This window comes from Mesoplodon bidens, assembly GCF_964165515.1.
Source record: "Mesoplodon bidens genome assembly, chromosome: 1".
NCBI lineage: Eukaryota > Metazoa > Chordata > Mammalia > Artiodactyla > Ziphiidae > Mesoplodon > Mesoplodon bidens.
Window position 1 is genome coordinate 187963307 of NC_138176.1, and position 17508 is coordinate 187980814.

At 35.7% G+C, this 17508-nt stretch overlaps 1 protein-coding gene across 2 annotated transcripts in view; it reads right to left on the reverse strand.

The window, feature by feature from the left end:
• PRKG2 (protein kinase cGMP-dependent 2) overlaps window positions 1-17508 on the reverse strand; it is a gene marked incomplete at its 5' end in the record, with an annotated part of 91116 nt that overhangs the window by 61605 nt on the left and 12003 nt on the right. For both annotated transcript variants that reach the window (XM_081239170.1, XM_081239169.1), the window contains 3 exons: window positions 724-829; window positions 2247-2360; window positions 6973-7139. In XM_081239170.1, coding sequence (XP_081095296.1) covers window positions 724-829; window positions 2247-2360; window positions 6973-7139 — 387 coding nt within the window. The remainder of the gene's footprint in view (window positions 1-723; window positions 830-2246; window positions 2361-6972; window positions 7140-17508) is intronic.

The following is a 17508-nucleotide window of genomic DNA, read 5'->3' on the forward strand; positions in this document are numbered from 1 at the left end:
CAGTTTCACAGACTGTCAAATCTCCCACAAAAGACACAGAAATAGTTTAAATAAGGAACTTATACTTTCCAAAAAAATGTTTTTAGTGTGTAGCTGACCTTTTCAGTTACAAAGGTACTTGTTTCTCTGTAATTTGATGCATCCAAGTTGTTGGGGGTTCAGAACAGTTGACAAAATGTGTATGTTCCAAGGATCCATGTCGTGATAGCAAGCATAATAACATTTTTGGCAAGTTAATTTGCTGCAAATAATAGTAATTTGGAAGATGGCGTGGCTATGCCAATGAGAAAAAATGTCTCAGGTAAAGCAAGTGAGGACAGTAAAATAATTTATTTTAATATTATTTTAAGCAAAGCATTATTATCTTTTGTTATCTACTTCCAAATTACAGGACATCTTTCAAAGTCAACTGAGCAACCCAAGTGAATATTTTAGGATTTTATGCACATTATTCTATACTATGTGCAATGACTCCATCAACACAAGGGCAAAATTAGCAAGAGAAATAAATCAGTGAACAAGACTAATGGGAATGAAACATAATTCTTCATATATATAGTGGCATTTACTGCAAGAGAATACTTTTGTTCCTTTGGCTTAATCATATGGAAAATGTTTAAATAAGAAAGACTGTAGTAAAATAATTACTCTGATAAAACTAACATATCCACAATATGGCTACACCACCTTGTGCTCTTTCTGCCACCAGCGTGTTATTCTTACCTTCTGAGGAAGTTTCTGTACTGTTCATCTCTAGTTTGAGCTGTCCTTCTCATTATATTCTGGAATACCTCTCGATCTAGTGCCCATGTTTTAACATTGGTAATAGCTTTAGAAAAATCAAGAAAATAATAAAATATTGTTTAGCTCTCAGATTAAGAAAACATTCCAACATGTTAATCAATAAATTTTTCAGGTACTCTCATAAAATGATATTTCTTGAACAATGCATTATTTAAGCATGCAAATGGAAGGAAGTAGTGATGTAAAGAGCAGGTAATTTTATAAAATCCTTTTTGACTTTGAAATAAATGATGATTTGAAAGTGAGCAGCAAAATATTTCCATTCTAATTATGTTTTGCTTAGGGTGATTTAAAATTAGTTTGCAATCCCTAATTACACACTACATCATCAGGAGGTATTTTAGATTTGTGCTGTGATACAAAAGAAAGCCAGCCAGCCTGTAGCTAATCCAGAAAGTGAAGAATTCACAAGCAGATAATTGAAAGTTAAAGATCTCTGCGTGTGAGTCTGTTTTTGTGTCTTTTTATATTGTTTAGACACTGTTGCTAACGAGAGCCAATATATTTTAAGAATCTCTATGGTTACTTTTACATAAAATATATAAAATCATTTTCAAAGAGATTATGCAAGACAGTTTTTGGGACAACCTTTTCATAGGAAAGACATTAAAAGCAAGAATAAAATCTAAAAAGGAAGAAGAGCAGAAGTAGCAGCCCTAAAAAATCTGTATGAAATTATGGTAGTAAGATATTTTTTAAAGGAGTGATGAGAGCCTACAGAAGAGATCAAAATCAAAATCTCTGGTTTACTAAACTTTAGAGTGAATTAGAATTATTTTGACATTCTTGTTAAAAATAGAGATCCCTGGGCCCCATTGTCAGAGATTATTTGGAGTGGAGCCTCAGAATCTGCATTTTTATCAAATACTGCAACAATGCTGACACACATAACCTCGTCCCAAACTCTGAGAAACACCACATCTAAGTAATTCAGAAGAAAACCCGATATTACCAGGAATAAAGTCGATAAAAACAAGAACCCTAAGGAGAAGCAACTGAACTAATCCCAAAAGTCACTCATGAAAACTCTCACTAATTAATTCATATCCTTTTTGATATTTATACACTTTTACTGGTTTAATTAAATTTTCTGGTTTGTAATACGGTCAGAACCTCATGGAGAATAGAAAGCAAACATGCTGGATGAGCCAAAGGCAAATGTCTACATAATAAAAAATTGAAGTGGCAACGATAGAAAATACTGGAATCAATTCTGTTTAAAGCCATATTTTATATACTGGTATCTGACAGAAAGGTCTTTTTAAGCTTGAATCATTTAGACAAGGGCTTCAATATAAATCCTTTTATAAGCATAGCCTTTCTATTAATGAGAGCATATGGGGCACAGTGGGAGACAAAAAGACTCAGGATGCAAGAGTGTCTTAGGTTATCTTTAACGTTGTGTAACAATTTTAAAAATACTGTATTTCATCTCCTGTTACCTTTCACAGAAGCAGTTCTTGTACAGTTGTATAAAATGGCTAGTTCTCCAAACGTCGTCCACATAGGAATGGATGATAGCCATTTCTCCCCTTGGAACACCTCTAGTCGACCCTCTATCAAGTAGAATGTAAGAAAACACAAGTAATCAAAATCCACCTGGATTCCATAAGTTAAAAAAAACAATCAGAAGGTATACAAAGCATACAGATAAGATATCTTATGATTCTCATTATAATAAAGTGGTTAAGAATGCAGACTGAGGCCCACTCTCTATTAGCTGATTAGCCTGAAGAGTTACCCACTCTGCCTGGGTTCCTCATCAATAATGGGGATAATATTAATAATATTTACTTCATACAGTTGTGAGAAGTAAGTTACTATAGGTAAGGATCACAGATCCATGGCTAGGACATAGTAGATGCCATGTAAGTGTTAGCTATTGGGAATTCCCTAGCGGTCCAATGATTAGGATTCTGTGCTTCCACTGCAGGCAGACACAGGTTCTATCCCTGGTCGGGGAACTAACATCCCACATGCTGTGCAGTGCAGCCAAAAAAAAACCCACAAAAAACAAAAACAAACAAACAAAATCCCATATTATTATTATTGTGATTGTTACAAAGTTCTTTCCTGAAGCAGTGGATGGCAAGTGTTTCATTTAAAATTCATTCTACCCCATGAAAAATGTAGCACATGAAACTACTTCTCTTGCACAGGAATACAACAATCACTGTATGTCTTGAAAACACAGCACAGGTGTTCACACTGGCAGAAGGACTAACTTGTCATAAATGAGAAGTATGCTGGCCCTGGAGTCAGGCCGCCTGGCTCTGACTAGTCTTTGGCCATGTGACCTGGGGTACATTACTTCACCATGCCTTGCTTGTTGCCTAACCCCTCATTCACTGAAATGCATTAATAAATGAAGTCACTAAGAAGAGAATTAAAAGACAAGCCACAGACTGAGAGGAAATATTTTTGCAAAAGACACATCTGATAAAGAACAGTTTTACAAAATATACAAAGAGCTCTTAAAGCTCATCAGTAAGAAAACAACCTAATTAAAAAATGGCCAGGGTTTCCCTGGTGGCGCAGTGATTGAGAGTCCGCCTGCCGATGCAGGGGACACGGGTTTGTGCCCCAGTCCGGGAGGATCCCACATGCCACAGAGTGGCTGGGCCTGTGAGCCATGGCCGCTGAGCCTGCGCGTCCGGAGCCTGTGCTCCACAGCGGGAGAGGCCACAACAGTGAGAGGCCCGCGTACCACAAAAAAAAAAAAAAAAAAAAAAGGCCAAAGACTTTAACAGAGGCTCACCAAAGAAGATATACAGATGGCAAATAAGCACGTGAAAAGATGATCCACATCACATTTATCAGGGAAATGCAAATTAAAACAACGAGATACTACTACACACCTAACAGTATGACCAAAATCTGGAACACTGACAACACCACATGGTGGAGAGGATGTGGAGCAACAGGAACTCTCATTCATTGCTGGTGGGAATGCTAAATGGTACAGCCAATTTGGAACACAGTTTGGTGGTTTCTTACAAAATTAAACATACTCTTACCATACAATCCAGCAATTGTGCTCCTTAGTATTTATCCAAAGGTGCTGAAAACTTAGGTTTACACAAAAACCTGCACACAGATATTTATAGCAGCTTTATTCATAATTGTCAAAACTTGGAAATTACCAAGATGTCCTTCAGTGGGTAAATGGATAAACTGTGATACAACCAGACCATGAAATACTACTCAGTGCTAAAAAGAAATGAGATACTAAGCCATGAAAAGACGTGGAGGAACCTTAAATACATATTTCTAAGTGAAAGAAACCAATCTGAAAAGGCTAAATACTATATGATTCCAACTATGTAACATTCTGGAAAAGGGAAAACGACAGAGAAAATTAAAAGATTAGTGGTTGCCAGCGGTTGGGGAGGAGATGAATAGGCGGAGCACAGAGGATTTTTAGGGCAGTGGAAATACTCTGTTTGATATTATAACGATGGATATATGTCATTATACACTTGTCGCAACCTAGAGACTGTACAATACCAAGTATGGACGTTGAGTGATTACGATGTGTCAATGTAGGTTCATCCTTGGTTTAAAAAAAACTGTACCTTGCTGGTGAGTGATGCTGATAACAGGAGAGGCTGTGGATGTGGGGAGGCAGGGGTATATGGGAAATCTCTATTCCGCCCTATCAATTTTGCTGTAAACTTAAAACTGCTCTAAAAATTAAAGTCATAAAAAAAGAAAAAGAAGAGTGCTTGACACCAATCTTTGGCTAAGCAGAGTTTGGGGGAAAGGAGAGGCAACTTCCTCACCATGCTTCTGCCCTGGCAATTCTCTTCTCTTTTCCCTTCAAACAAATGCAAATAAAACCTTAGCTAATCAAAAGCATTTGCAAAAATGACCTATATTCTTAGAGGAAGAAAATGGTGGGGTTATTTCTCTTTCCCTTGAAGAACTGGTCTTTCCTCCTCCTAATTCATCACTAAGTAGCTCTGGGTCATCTCTGTCCACCCACTCATTCAATGCATCTGATATGAATACCTATGCTGTGCCAGGAACTAGCCCAGGTGAGAGAGAGACAGCGTAGACAAAACAGAAAAGATATTTATCCTGTTAGAACTTATATTCTAGTAAGAAATAAATTGTTTTGGCTCTGAATCTTATATATTAGTTATGCAATTTAATAATTTCTCATTATAACTAAATTCTATTCCATCAAAACTACTTAGCTTCACTGTTGAGTTAGAATCATGGAACTTTATGCATTTCAAGTTTTTTTCCAATTCGTTATGGCACATGGGACTTGAGCAACACTGAACTATTATATGGAATACCAAAAGTTTAAGCTAAATATGCTTTTACTATTTGCTATTCTTGCTATATTTTATAAAGGGGAGATTTTGAATTAACAAACTAATTTGCTCCATCAATTAAATCACACAATTCAATTTTTAGATAACATCATAATTAATTCAAATAAGAAAGCATCCAATTTTCATTTCCATGTGTGCTATAGCCCTGACTTCAATAACTATATTGATACTGACTTCTGTTCAAACCCTTTTCTCCCCAAGCCTTTCATCAGAGTTGCTGGCAAAGAACAAGATGAGCTGACATGAGTTTCCCATCCTTCCTTGCAGGTTTCCAAATATTGGTTGACTTAATGTCCTATCTTCTCTTGCCAGAATGTTCTAGTGTTGCTAATGTAGAAATGAAAGAGCCAAGAGAAAAGTTGAAAGAGGGGGAAATTGTTCTGGGTCACCTGTCCCTAAAACTTGAAGGCTGGCTAAATTAAGACTGTAATTCACTTCTTGGGGAGAATAATTACTTGAGGATGACTATAATAGTTTTAAGGCCGTCTACAAAGACGTATGTGGCAAATAATACACTAATAATTATGCAACTGGCATGTTTAAAGAATCAAAATAGAGAAAACAATCTTTTATACACTGTCAATAGATGTGTATTAATTTGTTTGGATAGGCAACTTCTGCTCTACATCTAAGGCCTCAAGGAAACAAGAATCATAAAAGCATTGCTTACCTTTGTTTCTTAGTTTCTGTGATTCTTTTTACCCCTCTTGCTATACAAGGATTTGTCTAAAGTTGCAGGCCACTTACCAGAATGTAACCTCCCACAGGAATCATGTCTTATTCACCTGTGTCTCTCTCAGAACTCAGCACTGGGCTTTGGCTATAGTTGGCCATCAATAAAAAATTATAAAGTTTATAAAGCATTGCTTAGATCGTCAGGACCTACAGTGCAAAATAAAAGGCCACAGCACATCCCAGGTTACCACTACCTCTGAGCAAGCCAGTTAACTTTTCCCCCTAAAACTCAAAAATTGGGAGCAATTCAGAATTTGACAGGGCATTCAGTAACTGTAAGCTCTGTTCAGATGATTTCTTGCTTCTATATCTAAAAAAAAAATTGTTGAATTCCAGTATAAGATTTATATGTTTGATAGGCATTTGAGAAATAAATCCTTTTCCTATCTAACCATTATAATCTACCCAGCATGGAAGCATGTTCAAGGGATCATGTATGGAAGAAGCCATTTAAATGGTTCTAAAAACACCAGCTTTAACCTTAAGGCATTCCATTTGACTTATCTGTTGGTTAAATGTACCTAAATTGTCTTTTGAAATCATTGGTATATAATGAAAATATTTTACAAAGTCACAAAAATAATTGTTTTCTTTTCCATGGTACAACAATGTAAAAAGGTCAACACAAGCAGCAGTGTTTTGAATGCTCTGAAACACCTTCTTGCATATGTTGAGTGAGTGGCATTGTGATTAAAAGTATGGACTCTCTAATAAGATTGTTTACATTTGCATTCTACCTCCACCACTAATGAGCTGTGTGGCCTTGGGTAAGTCACTTAACCTCTCTGTGACACAGTCCACATAGTAACATGAAGATAGTAGCACTTGCCTAACAGAGTCAGTGAGTTGAAATGAGATCTTTCTATTAAGTTCTCAGTAGGATGCTGGACATATAGAAAGCATTCTGTAAATATTAAGTATTAGCGACATGACAATTAGATCAACAAGGTTACTATTTCATGAGCTCAATCTGTTATGTTTTCTACAAACAGAGCAACCAATTTTGCATTTTTATAAATGTTTGCAAAAAATCATTAAACTATAGGCAAATATTTATTATATGGTGACTGGAAAAATCTGTGAAGCCCACCTGCCAGTACAAAGATATGGTTTCCTGGTTCTCCTTGCTTAATAATGTAACTCCCTTGCTGGTAGTTTCTCCCATACATGCATTCCACCATGTCTTTGATCTGCTGAGGATCCAGTCTCTTCAGAAATTGATTTTTATTAAGGGCATCTGTAATGAGCTTCTTCTCACTGGTATAATGGAAAGAAGATGTTAGTTACAATTAGTGAAAACTATGATTTGCTGTTTAGAGTCACTTCATATTTATTCTTGATATTACTACCTAAGTATTTACAACTTTTCCAGCAAGGAAAAAATTTTTTTCTAGCCCCACCAACACCTGACCCTTAGAACTACCATACTTTACTTGGAAATCCTTTGAAAACATTTTTGAATATTTTTTTCTGGTAATCATTATTAAATCTATTTTATCATCACTCCTAATTGTCATCATCACAAAGGTAGCATCCTTCAAGGTCCCTAGATGAAATACTAATGGACATATGATTTTCAGATGGGAAGCAGGTCTGGTTGGTAGGTAGAAGGTGTATCTAAGGGACTATAACACAGTATTCATTCACTGATGTATACACGCGTGCCTAATTTCTACGGTGCTAGTCATTCTATATCTTATTTAATCCTCACTACTATCCTGTGAGATGATTATTCCGACTTTATAGATAAGTAGACTAAAAGCTAAGAAGCAACTTATTCTCCCCTAGGATTTAAATCTAAGTCTGTGAGTCTGAAGTCTGTGCTGCTTCCATTCCATCTGTTGCTTCTTCTGAGCTGGAGAAGTCAGCTCCCTTGGGACTCATAAGGTTTGATCAGACATAGCAGGTGATGGTGATAGTTCAGGTTTGCCTATGTTTTGACTCTTAGTATGTCTAGACTAGACAGAACCTACATTTCCAACCTCCCAGCCTATTCACTCCCCAAATCACAAGCCCACTTGTTGGTAATCCTAGAACACTCCAGTTTCTTTTGGAAAAGAAGTAGCTCAAAATAATTGCCTAATTTGCATCAACTTAAATTTCTAATGTTCTAATTAGCATACTTTATATGTAGATATCATAGAATTACGAGCTGGAAGAAAAGTTGCCTAAGTCAGAATCTTTGCACAATATATTTGCTTTCACTAAAATTCAGTGTGATTCTTTTAAAATATGGGTATTTTCCTGTATTTTTCATTCAAACTCTCTCCCATACATAGCTTTGTTGTTTAAAAACTTGTGATCTTTTCTGCACAGAAAGTGTTCAAGGGAATTCCCTGGTGGTCCAGTGGTTAGGATTCAGGACTCAGCGCTTTCACTGTTGGGGTCTGGGTTCGACCTCTGGTCGGGGAACTAAGATCCCACAAGCCAGGTGGTGCGGCTAAATTAAAAAATAATAAGAAGAAGAAAGTTCTCAAACACAAGGTAAAAATTCATGGAATTACATACTTTATGATCCTATCTATCAAATCATTAGGCTTCATGAAGGAAACAGAACAAAGTCTTGTACAGAAATTCCTTCTTCCCTACTCCATCAACCTCAGAGCCATCTGAACTCTCTGGGCTCCTTGAGAATTTCCTTCCTCCTTCATCTAATCTATCACTATGTCTTGTCAATTCTCTTTGCAAAATATCACTGTTATCCATTTTAGTTTCCATTTTCAAGGGTCACCACATCCAAGAAAAAATCTTAGGTCTGGATAATTTTAACAGCTTCCTTTTTGGTTTTTCAGCTTCCACCTCTTCCCCCTGCAGTCCATCCTATACCACACTATCAGATTCACATTGGTAAATTCATCTTGACTTCACCCTGATTTCAATCTTCCTTCATCCACTAAAACCAACAATTCATTCAATTAAGATACACCGAAAGAATACTTTTGCAAGATATTCTCCTCAAGGGTAGAACTGTGAACAATATCATAAAAGTTCCAGATTTCACAAGTCTTTCATGCTAGTGTAACATTCCAGCAAGAGTTTCCTCAATGCCCACATAATCCAATTTCCCAAAATATGTTCCAAGAGTCACTGTTCCTTTATAATCAAAAGTTTGCTGAGTTTAAACAATTTTGGAAATTCAGCACGCACAGTTTAAAGGTTCAAAGAAATCTTGCAGGAAACAAATCTGTTTAAACCAATGTTTCCCAAACCTCAGTGTCTCCTTTATTTATTTCTTTTTTTTGGCTTAACTTCTATTAACATTCCATGGAAGTGTTATCAAAACCCTTTTGCCACAGAAGACAATCAACTTCCCACAATCTGGTATTCCCCATTTCCCACCATATGCCTCCACTCTATCCATCTAACACTTACTCCCTAACACAAATCCTTTGTTACAGATAGACTGGTCTCCTCATTGTCTCCTATGCTTGCCAGCTTTACCTTCAGGCTTGGCACATGTTTTCTCCTTGAATTTAGCTTCTTCTCCCCTCAACCTACCCAAACATTAGACATCTACCAAGAAACCCCTTTTGACCTACTCAACCCTGCCTGGATACTGTAGCTCACACAGTCCTTCTGTTCTACCCTAAACTCCTAGAGTACTTGTTTTCATGTCCATCCAACTCACCAAATTTATCAAGCAAATACTTAAGACATAAAAATTAGTAAAGCATGGCCCATAGCCTCAAAGAGTTCCCAGATCCTCTTAATTTAGTTTAGTCCATAAACACATTGTAATATTCTATTAGAAAAGAGTTCTTGGTACTTCCCTGGTGGCATAGTGGTTAAGAATCCACCTGCCAGTGCAGGGGACACGGGTTTGAGCCCTGGTCTGGGAAGATCCCACATGCCGTGGAACAACTAAGCCCATGCACCACAACTACTGAGCCTGCACTTAGAGCCCGTGAGCCACAACTACTGAGCCCACATGCCACAACTACTGAAGCCCGCATGCCTAGAGTCTCTCTGCAACAATAGAAGTCACCACAATGAGAAGCCCGCACACCACAACGACACTCGCCACAACTAGAGAAAAGCCCGTGTGCAGCAATGAAGACCCAACTCAGCCAAATAAGTAAATAAATAAATTTATAACAAAAAAAGAAAGAAAGAAAGAAAAGAGTTCTCTCTATGAGGTTTTCTCCAAACTAAATCATAAATACTTAGAGGAGTGGGTCTTGTCTGGAATTTTCTGTTTACAAAGCCGCACACAGCAGTGATTAAGAGTATGAAGTTTGCAACTTCTCCTATAACTATGATATAGGCCAGCTATTATAAGCACAACTCTCCTTGCTCACACAAAACAAGTATAAAAGTTGATTAAAATCTATATTTACAAATCTGTTTGACAGCATTGGAGACCTATCAACTTAGCAACAGCTTGATGAATGATGATCAGCAAGAGAACATGAATTTGACATTCACCTCTGCTTTTTCCTTCAAGGCATTTATTGATTTGTAGGCAGCATTAAGCAGAGTTTTGGCAGTCTCAAAGGGTTGGGAAGACACAAGTCAGTGTTCAAGACACACCATGAAAGAGGATCCTGGTAAACACTCAGAATTTCAGATGGGACATCTAAAGGGCTGTAAACTAGAAGTAAAGACTAACAAAAAACAGGCAAAAAGAGCCCCAAACCAACTTTGAAACTATTCCTATTTTGGCTAAAATTATTTGCCCCTACTTAACTGCCTGTGAGAAGCAAAGATGAATCTTTTCTGTAGGCTGTTCACAAAATCTAGGACTCAAATTTTCTCTATGATTTTTCCATAAGCAGTATCTGGCATGATATCAAAATCTATCAGGCATACCAGGAGAAAAGATCAAATGACTGACTGAAGACCAAGAGGAAAAAAAAAATAGAAACAGACCCACAGTAGATTAAAAAAATTGTATGTATCAAGCACAAACTTTAGTACAACTATAATAGGTTTAAGAAAATCAAAGATAAAATGGAAAATGTCAACAGAGAACATGAACCTTTTTAAAAATCAAGTAGATATTCTAGAATTGAAACATACAATATCTGAAGCTTGGACCTCAATAGATGGGTTTAATATTTGATAAGACACAGCTGAAAATGATTACAAACTGAATATGGGCAGGTAGAATATATCCAGAGAGAAGACTGGAGAAGATCTAGGATAGAAAATAGAACAATAAAAACAAAAACAAAACAAAACACAGGAGACATATATGGCATGATAGAGAAGTTGAGCATATATATAATCTGGACCCCCAAAGAAAGAGAAAGAATTGTCCTGAAACAATACATGAAGGTATCATATTCAAGAATTTTCTTAAATCATTGAAAATGTATCAAGCCATAGTCAATAAACTCCAAACAAAATATATACATTAAAAAATATTTAGTCCCATCATAGTCAAATTCTTGGAAACCAAATACAAAAAGACAAATCTATGAAGCAGCTGGAGAAAACAGACATATTACCTTCAAACGACCAACAACAGGACTGACTTACTCTTCAACAGAAATAATGGAAACCAGAAGACAGTGGAATATCTTCAAAGTGTTTCAGAGTGCCTATTCCAATGTCTTTACCCAGTGAAAACAGCCTTCAAAAATGAGAGCAAAATGAATATATTGTCAAAATGTTATTCCGTTGGCAACAGACTTAACAGAGAAGGAAAGTGATCCTGGATGGAAACTAGTAGATGTTAGAAGAAAGAAAGAATGGGAAAAGTAAATATGTGGGTGACTAAAGGAAACTCATCTTTATAAAAGAGTAATAATAATACCTTGTAGAGTTTGAAATATGTGATAAACAAAATGTATGAAAACAAACAGCCAAAACTGCATGGTCAGTAAATGGAGTTAGTTAACATAATTTAAAAGCACTAATCTATATTGGAAATTGAACAAGTTAGGGATGCATGTTACAATTTAGGGTAACCCCTACAAGATTAGACATAGAATGTTTAACTAGAAGAGGAAATGGAATAATAATATGTACTTAATTAATTCAAGAAAATGGAAAGAAAATAGAGAAAAAGAAACCAAAGAAATGAAACAAATAAGAAACAAGTAGTAAGATGTTAACGTTAAACCCAAATATTTTGTATTTACATTAAATATAAATGTAATAAATACCCCAATTAAAAGACCAGATTGTCAGACTGATAAAATAAATAAATAAAAAAGAAAATACCAAGTATATGTTGCTTATAAGAGGTATGCCTTAAAGATAATGATATAGAAAAGTTCAAAGTAAAAAGGCAGAAAAAGATATACTATGCAAACACCAATTACAGGCATATCTCAGAGATATTTTGGGTTCAGTTCCAGATCCCAACAATACAGCAAATATTATAATAAAGTGAGTCACACAAATTTTTTGGTTTCTCAGGTTATGTTTACACTATACTGTAGACTATTAAGTGTGCAATAGCATTATGTCTAAAAAGCAATGTACACACCTTAATTAAAAAATACTTTTTTGCTAAAAAATGCTAACCATCGTCTGAGCCTTCAGCAAGTCATAGTAGTAACATTGAAGATCACTGATCACAGATCACCATAACAAATACAGTAAAAATGGAAAATGTTTAAAATATTGTGAGAATTACAAAAACATGACACAAAGACATGAAGTGAGAAATGCTGTCCAAAAAATGGGGTGCCTATAGATCTGCTGGACACAGGGTTACCACAAACCTTCAATTTGTAAAAAATGCAATATCTTAAAGTGCAGTAAAGTGAAGCACAACAAAACAAGGTATGCCTGTAGAAAGAAAAATTTCCTTGATACAGGAAAGTAGGCTTTAAAGAAAGACATTATTTCTAGAAATGAAGAGGAATATTTTATATTGATATGTTCAGGAAAATACATATATTCTAAATGTGTATCCATCTAGTTAGATACCATCAACTTGACAAAAAAATAACTGACAAAATTAAAAGAAGAAATAGACAAATCCACAATCACTTTGAGAGATTTAAAACATCTCTCTAAGAAATAATAGAATAAGCAGACAAAAATTAGTTAGAAGATAGAAGATCTAAACTCTTGATTATCAAACTTTACTTAATCTCTTGACCTAATAGCTATTTTAAAGGTTGTATTCAACCAATTCGGAATACACATTCTTTTCAAGTACACGTGGAACCTTCACGAAAACTGACCTTATGGGGACTGTAAATCAAACCTAACAAATTTCACAGGATTGCATAATACAGAGTATATTCTTTGAAAACAGTAGAAGCTAAAAATTTAAGCTAGAAATCAATAAAAAATCAGTAACAAAAATAATCAGAAAATCCTCAAACGTTTGAGAACTGAGTAATATATTTCTGAACAGGTCATTGATCAAAGAAAGATTAAATCATAGGGAAGTCAGATAATATTTTGAAATAAATGATAAAAATGTGATTATCAAAACTTGTGGGATGCAGTTAAGTCAATACTAAGAGGAAAACTTACAGTATTAAATAGATACATCACAAAAGAAAACAGATTAAAAGTGGATGACTAAGTGTCTATCTCAAAGAGCTAGAAAAAGAAAAGCAATTGAGCTCAAAAATGGGAAAAGGAAATAACAAAATAGAAACAGATAACACGGAAAGAAAAAAGTACAATGAAGAGGATCAAGAGAGCCCAAAATAGGTTATTTGAAGAGTCAAATAGAACTGAAAAATTCATGGCAACTGGGAGTGGGGTGGGGAGAAAGGATAATTACCAGTGTTGGAAATGAGAAAAGGGACATCACTATAGATATTATAGATAGGAAAAATGAGTGGACAGTATGAATAACTATTTTAAAAATTTAGATTAAATGAAAATTTCCTAGAAAAATATGCAGACCAAACCTTATATAAGAAAAAAATAGAAAATTGGATTAGCAATACATAAATAAAAAATAAAAACTATCCCACAAAGAAAATTCTAGACCCAGATGACATTACCATTAAGTTTTCCAGACATTTAAGGAAAAAATTATTAATCTTACATAATCTTTTCCAGAAAATAGAAAAAAGAAAATTTCCCAACTTATTTTATAGTGTCAGAATAGCCTAATAACAAAAACCCATATTACAAGAAAGAAAAATTAAAGGTTAATATTCCTAATGAAGATAGGTACAAAAGTCAAAAACAAACAAGTCTAGACCAGATTGAAAATTAATGTAATTAACCACATGAAAAGAATAAAGGAGAAAAATACATAGCAAAATCTTACTGTATGAGGAAAAAGTATTTGATAAAATTAAACACCTGTATATGAGTTTTAAATTTTAAAAAAAACCACTTAGTTAATTAGAAATAGAAGGGAATTTCCTTAATCTGATAAAAAATCTATAAAACAAAACAAAAACAGAAAGTATCATATCACATGTGTCATATTGAAAGCTTTCCTCCAGATATCAGAAATGGGACACTTCAATTCCACCCTGAATAAAAAGTCTGAGCAAACTTAATAAATTAAGAAAAAAAGAAACAAAAGGGAAAAAATATATCAAGGATATAAACACAGTAAAAGAAGAAATAAAATTGTCATTCTTTCCAAAAGACATGGTTATGTAAATTGAAAACTCAAAAGAATGGACAGGGTAAAATCATCAAAATTAATAGGTGATTTCAATAATCTCACTGGATTCAAGGTCAGTAAACAAACTCAATCGTATTTCTATATCTCAGTATCAAAGTGAAAACGCTAATTTTTAAATGACATCATTTTAAAAAGATCAAAAATATCAACTATATAAGATTATATACAACAAAAATGTGTAAAATCTCTACAAACAATATTACAAAATATTAAGAGAAATGAAAGAATAGCTAAATAAATGGAGGCATATAGCAGAGTCATGAATGAGAAGACAATTTTTAATGATGTCAATTCTATTCAAATTGATCAGGTTCAATGAAATCTCAATCGACATTCTAAAAAATTTTTTATGAAAATTGACAAGCTAATTCTAAAATTCTTACAATCATAAGAAGGCCCAAGAATAGCCATCACAACATTGAAGAACAATAACAAAACTAGAAGACTTAAGGTAATGGATATCAAGAATTATTATCGGGAATTCCCCGGCAGTCCAGTGGTTAGGACTCTGCGCTTTCACTGCCGAGGGCCTGGGTTCAATCCCTGGTTGGGGAACTAAGATCCCACAAGCTGCACGGCGTGGCCAAAAAAAAAAAAAATACTATTAATCAAAATAATTGAGAGACTATACTCTTTGCACAATGAGGCACAAAAAAGACCTTGGGACCTGAATAGAAAGAACTAAAACCCACCTAAACATATATAGATACTTGATTTATGACAACGGTTGTACTACAGAGCTACAGAGGGAAAGCAGACATCAATGGAAAACACATAAATTAAAAAGTGTTCACCCTGTTAATTATCAAGGAAAAGAAAGTCAAAACCACAATGCGATACCACAACGTAAACATACCCACCAGAATGGCGAAAATGAAAAAGACTGACAGTGCTAAATGCTGGTGAGGATGGAAAGTAGCAATACTCATACACTGTTGGTGGGGGGTATATATTTGTCCAGCCATTTTGGAAAACTATTTGGCAATCTATATTAAATGTGAACTTAGGGACTCCCTGGTGGCACAGTGGTTGGGAATCCACCTGCCAATGCAGGGGACATGGGTTCAATCCCTGGTCTGGGAAGATCCCACATGCCATGGAGCAACTTAAGCCCGTGTGTCCCAACTATTGAGCCTGTGCTCTACAGCCCGCAAGCCACAACTACTGAGGCCACGTGCCGCAACTACTGAAGCCCACGTGCATAGAGGCCGTGCTCCACAACAAGAGAAGCCACCGCAATGAGAAGCCCGCTCACCATAACAAAGAGTAGCCCCCACTCGCCGCAACTAGAGAAAGCCCGTGTGCAGCAACGAAGACCCCATGCAGCCAAAAATAAATAAATAAAAAACAAATAAATTTATAAAACCAAAATGTGAACTTAGATAAAATGTACCACCCAGAAATTCCATTCCTAGTTATATACCTATCATAAATCATATATAAATCAAAAGTGCAAAAATGTTCATGGCAGCATTACTCAAAATTGCTAAACACCAGAATCAACCAAATGTCCATCAACAGTAGAACTGATAAGTTGTAGCGTAATCACAACAAACACTATAGAGCAACGATAATTAATGAACCATCGCCACACACAATATCATAAATGACTCTCACTATATAAACTAAAGGAGCCAGAGTCCGTAGAGTCCATACTCTATAATTCCACTAACATAAAGTTCAAAAATAGGCATAGTAATCTATGATAATACTAGTGCAGATAGTGGCTACCTTCGAAGTAGATAATGGATAGGGATTGGAAGGGAGCAGAAGGGGCTTCTGAGGTGCTGGTGAGGTTCTATTTCCTGATCTGTTTGGTGGTTACATGGGCGTGTTCACTTTATGATTTGTTCACATCAATAAAAAATTCATTTAAAAAATAAAATGTGTACATAGCTTTGGAGGCAGAAGATCCTAGGTTCAAATCCCAGCTCTGCCACTTCCTAGCTGTGTGATCTTAACCTTTCTGAACCTCAGATTTCTTCTTTGTGAATAGAGCTTAGTAATCATACCTGCATCGTAAGGATACTATGCACATGAACTCAGATAAGGTGCTAATATATGTCTAATAAATGGCAGTGATAGTAGTAGTTGGCAATAGTAGTGGTTATGGTATGCTTTTTGTGGGGAAGGGTGGGATGTGAAAAGTTCTAGAAACCACGAAGAAAGAAAGAGGCACTGCCAAGACTCTCTGCTTAGTTCAAAGTTCCTCCAATAGGGTTGGATCTCGAATTTATGTACATCAGTGGCAGTGTGCCATAATCCTTTTACACCCACTACTTACATAATCAATATTCTCTGAAGCAATAAATTCCTGTCCTCTAAGTTGCTTCAGGAAGTTTAATTTGCCAAAGTCCACTGACAGTTCTTGTTAAGCTGGGCCCTCAATCTTCCTTCTCTGGCCCTGTTTACTAGAAGCCTGTGTTCTCACTGTTTGTTTTTGTCAGGTCCGACAAAGCATGTGTCTTGCAAACTTCTCTGCACAAGGCTCAGTGCCAAGCAGGGACCAGAGGCCTCCACCTACTTTCTTATCTGTCAAGAATTTCTTGTGAGCACAAAGGCCAAGGCAACTTTACTTGTGCGGCATATCATAGTTTAATTATATATACAAATAGGAAGTATATTCGAAGGCATATTTGTCGAGGGCCCAAGATCTAAAGCTGGGATGCCAGGGTCTGATTCCTAATTTTGCCACTTACGAACAGTGGAACTCTGGGCAAGTCACTTAATCTCAAGTTTTCTCAGCTATAAAATGACAATGAACACAGTCCACAGGTCATAGGATTTCTATGAGAATTAAGTTAGCTAACAATACTGAGCACTAAGAACATGGCCTGGCACATAAAATATATTACAGAAGGAATAGCTGTACTATTATATGTCAGCAAATTACCAGCAACTTTAAAATCTTCGAGTTAAAATAGCTCTAAAAACGCTATACTTGCGAACCACCACTATTTATTAAGGGAGACTCCTTCACAATGTGAGTAAAACTCCTGACAATCCAGGTCCCCCACCTGGCCAGCCTCCCCATGCTCGGGGTACCCCAGGCCCACTGAACTG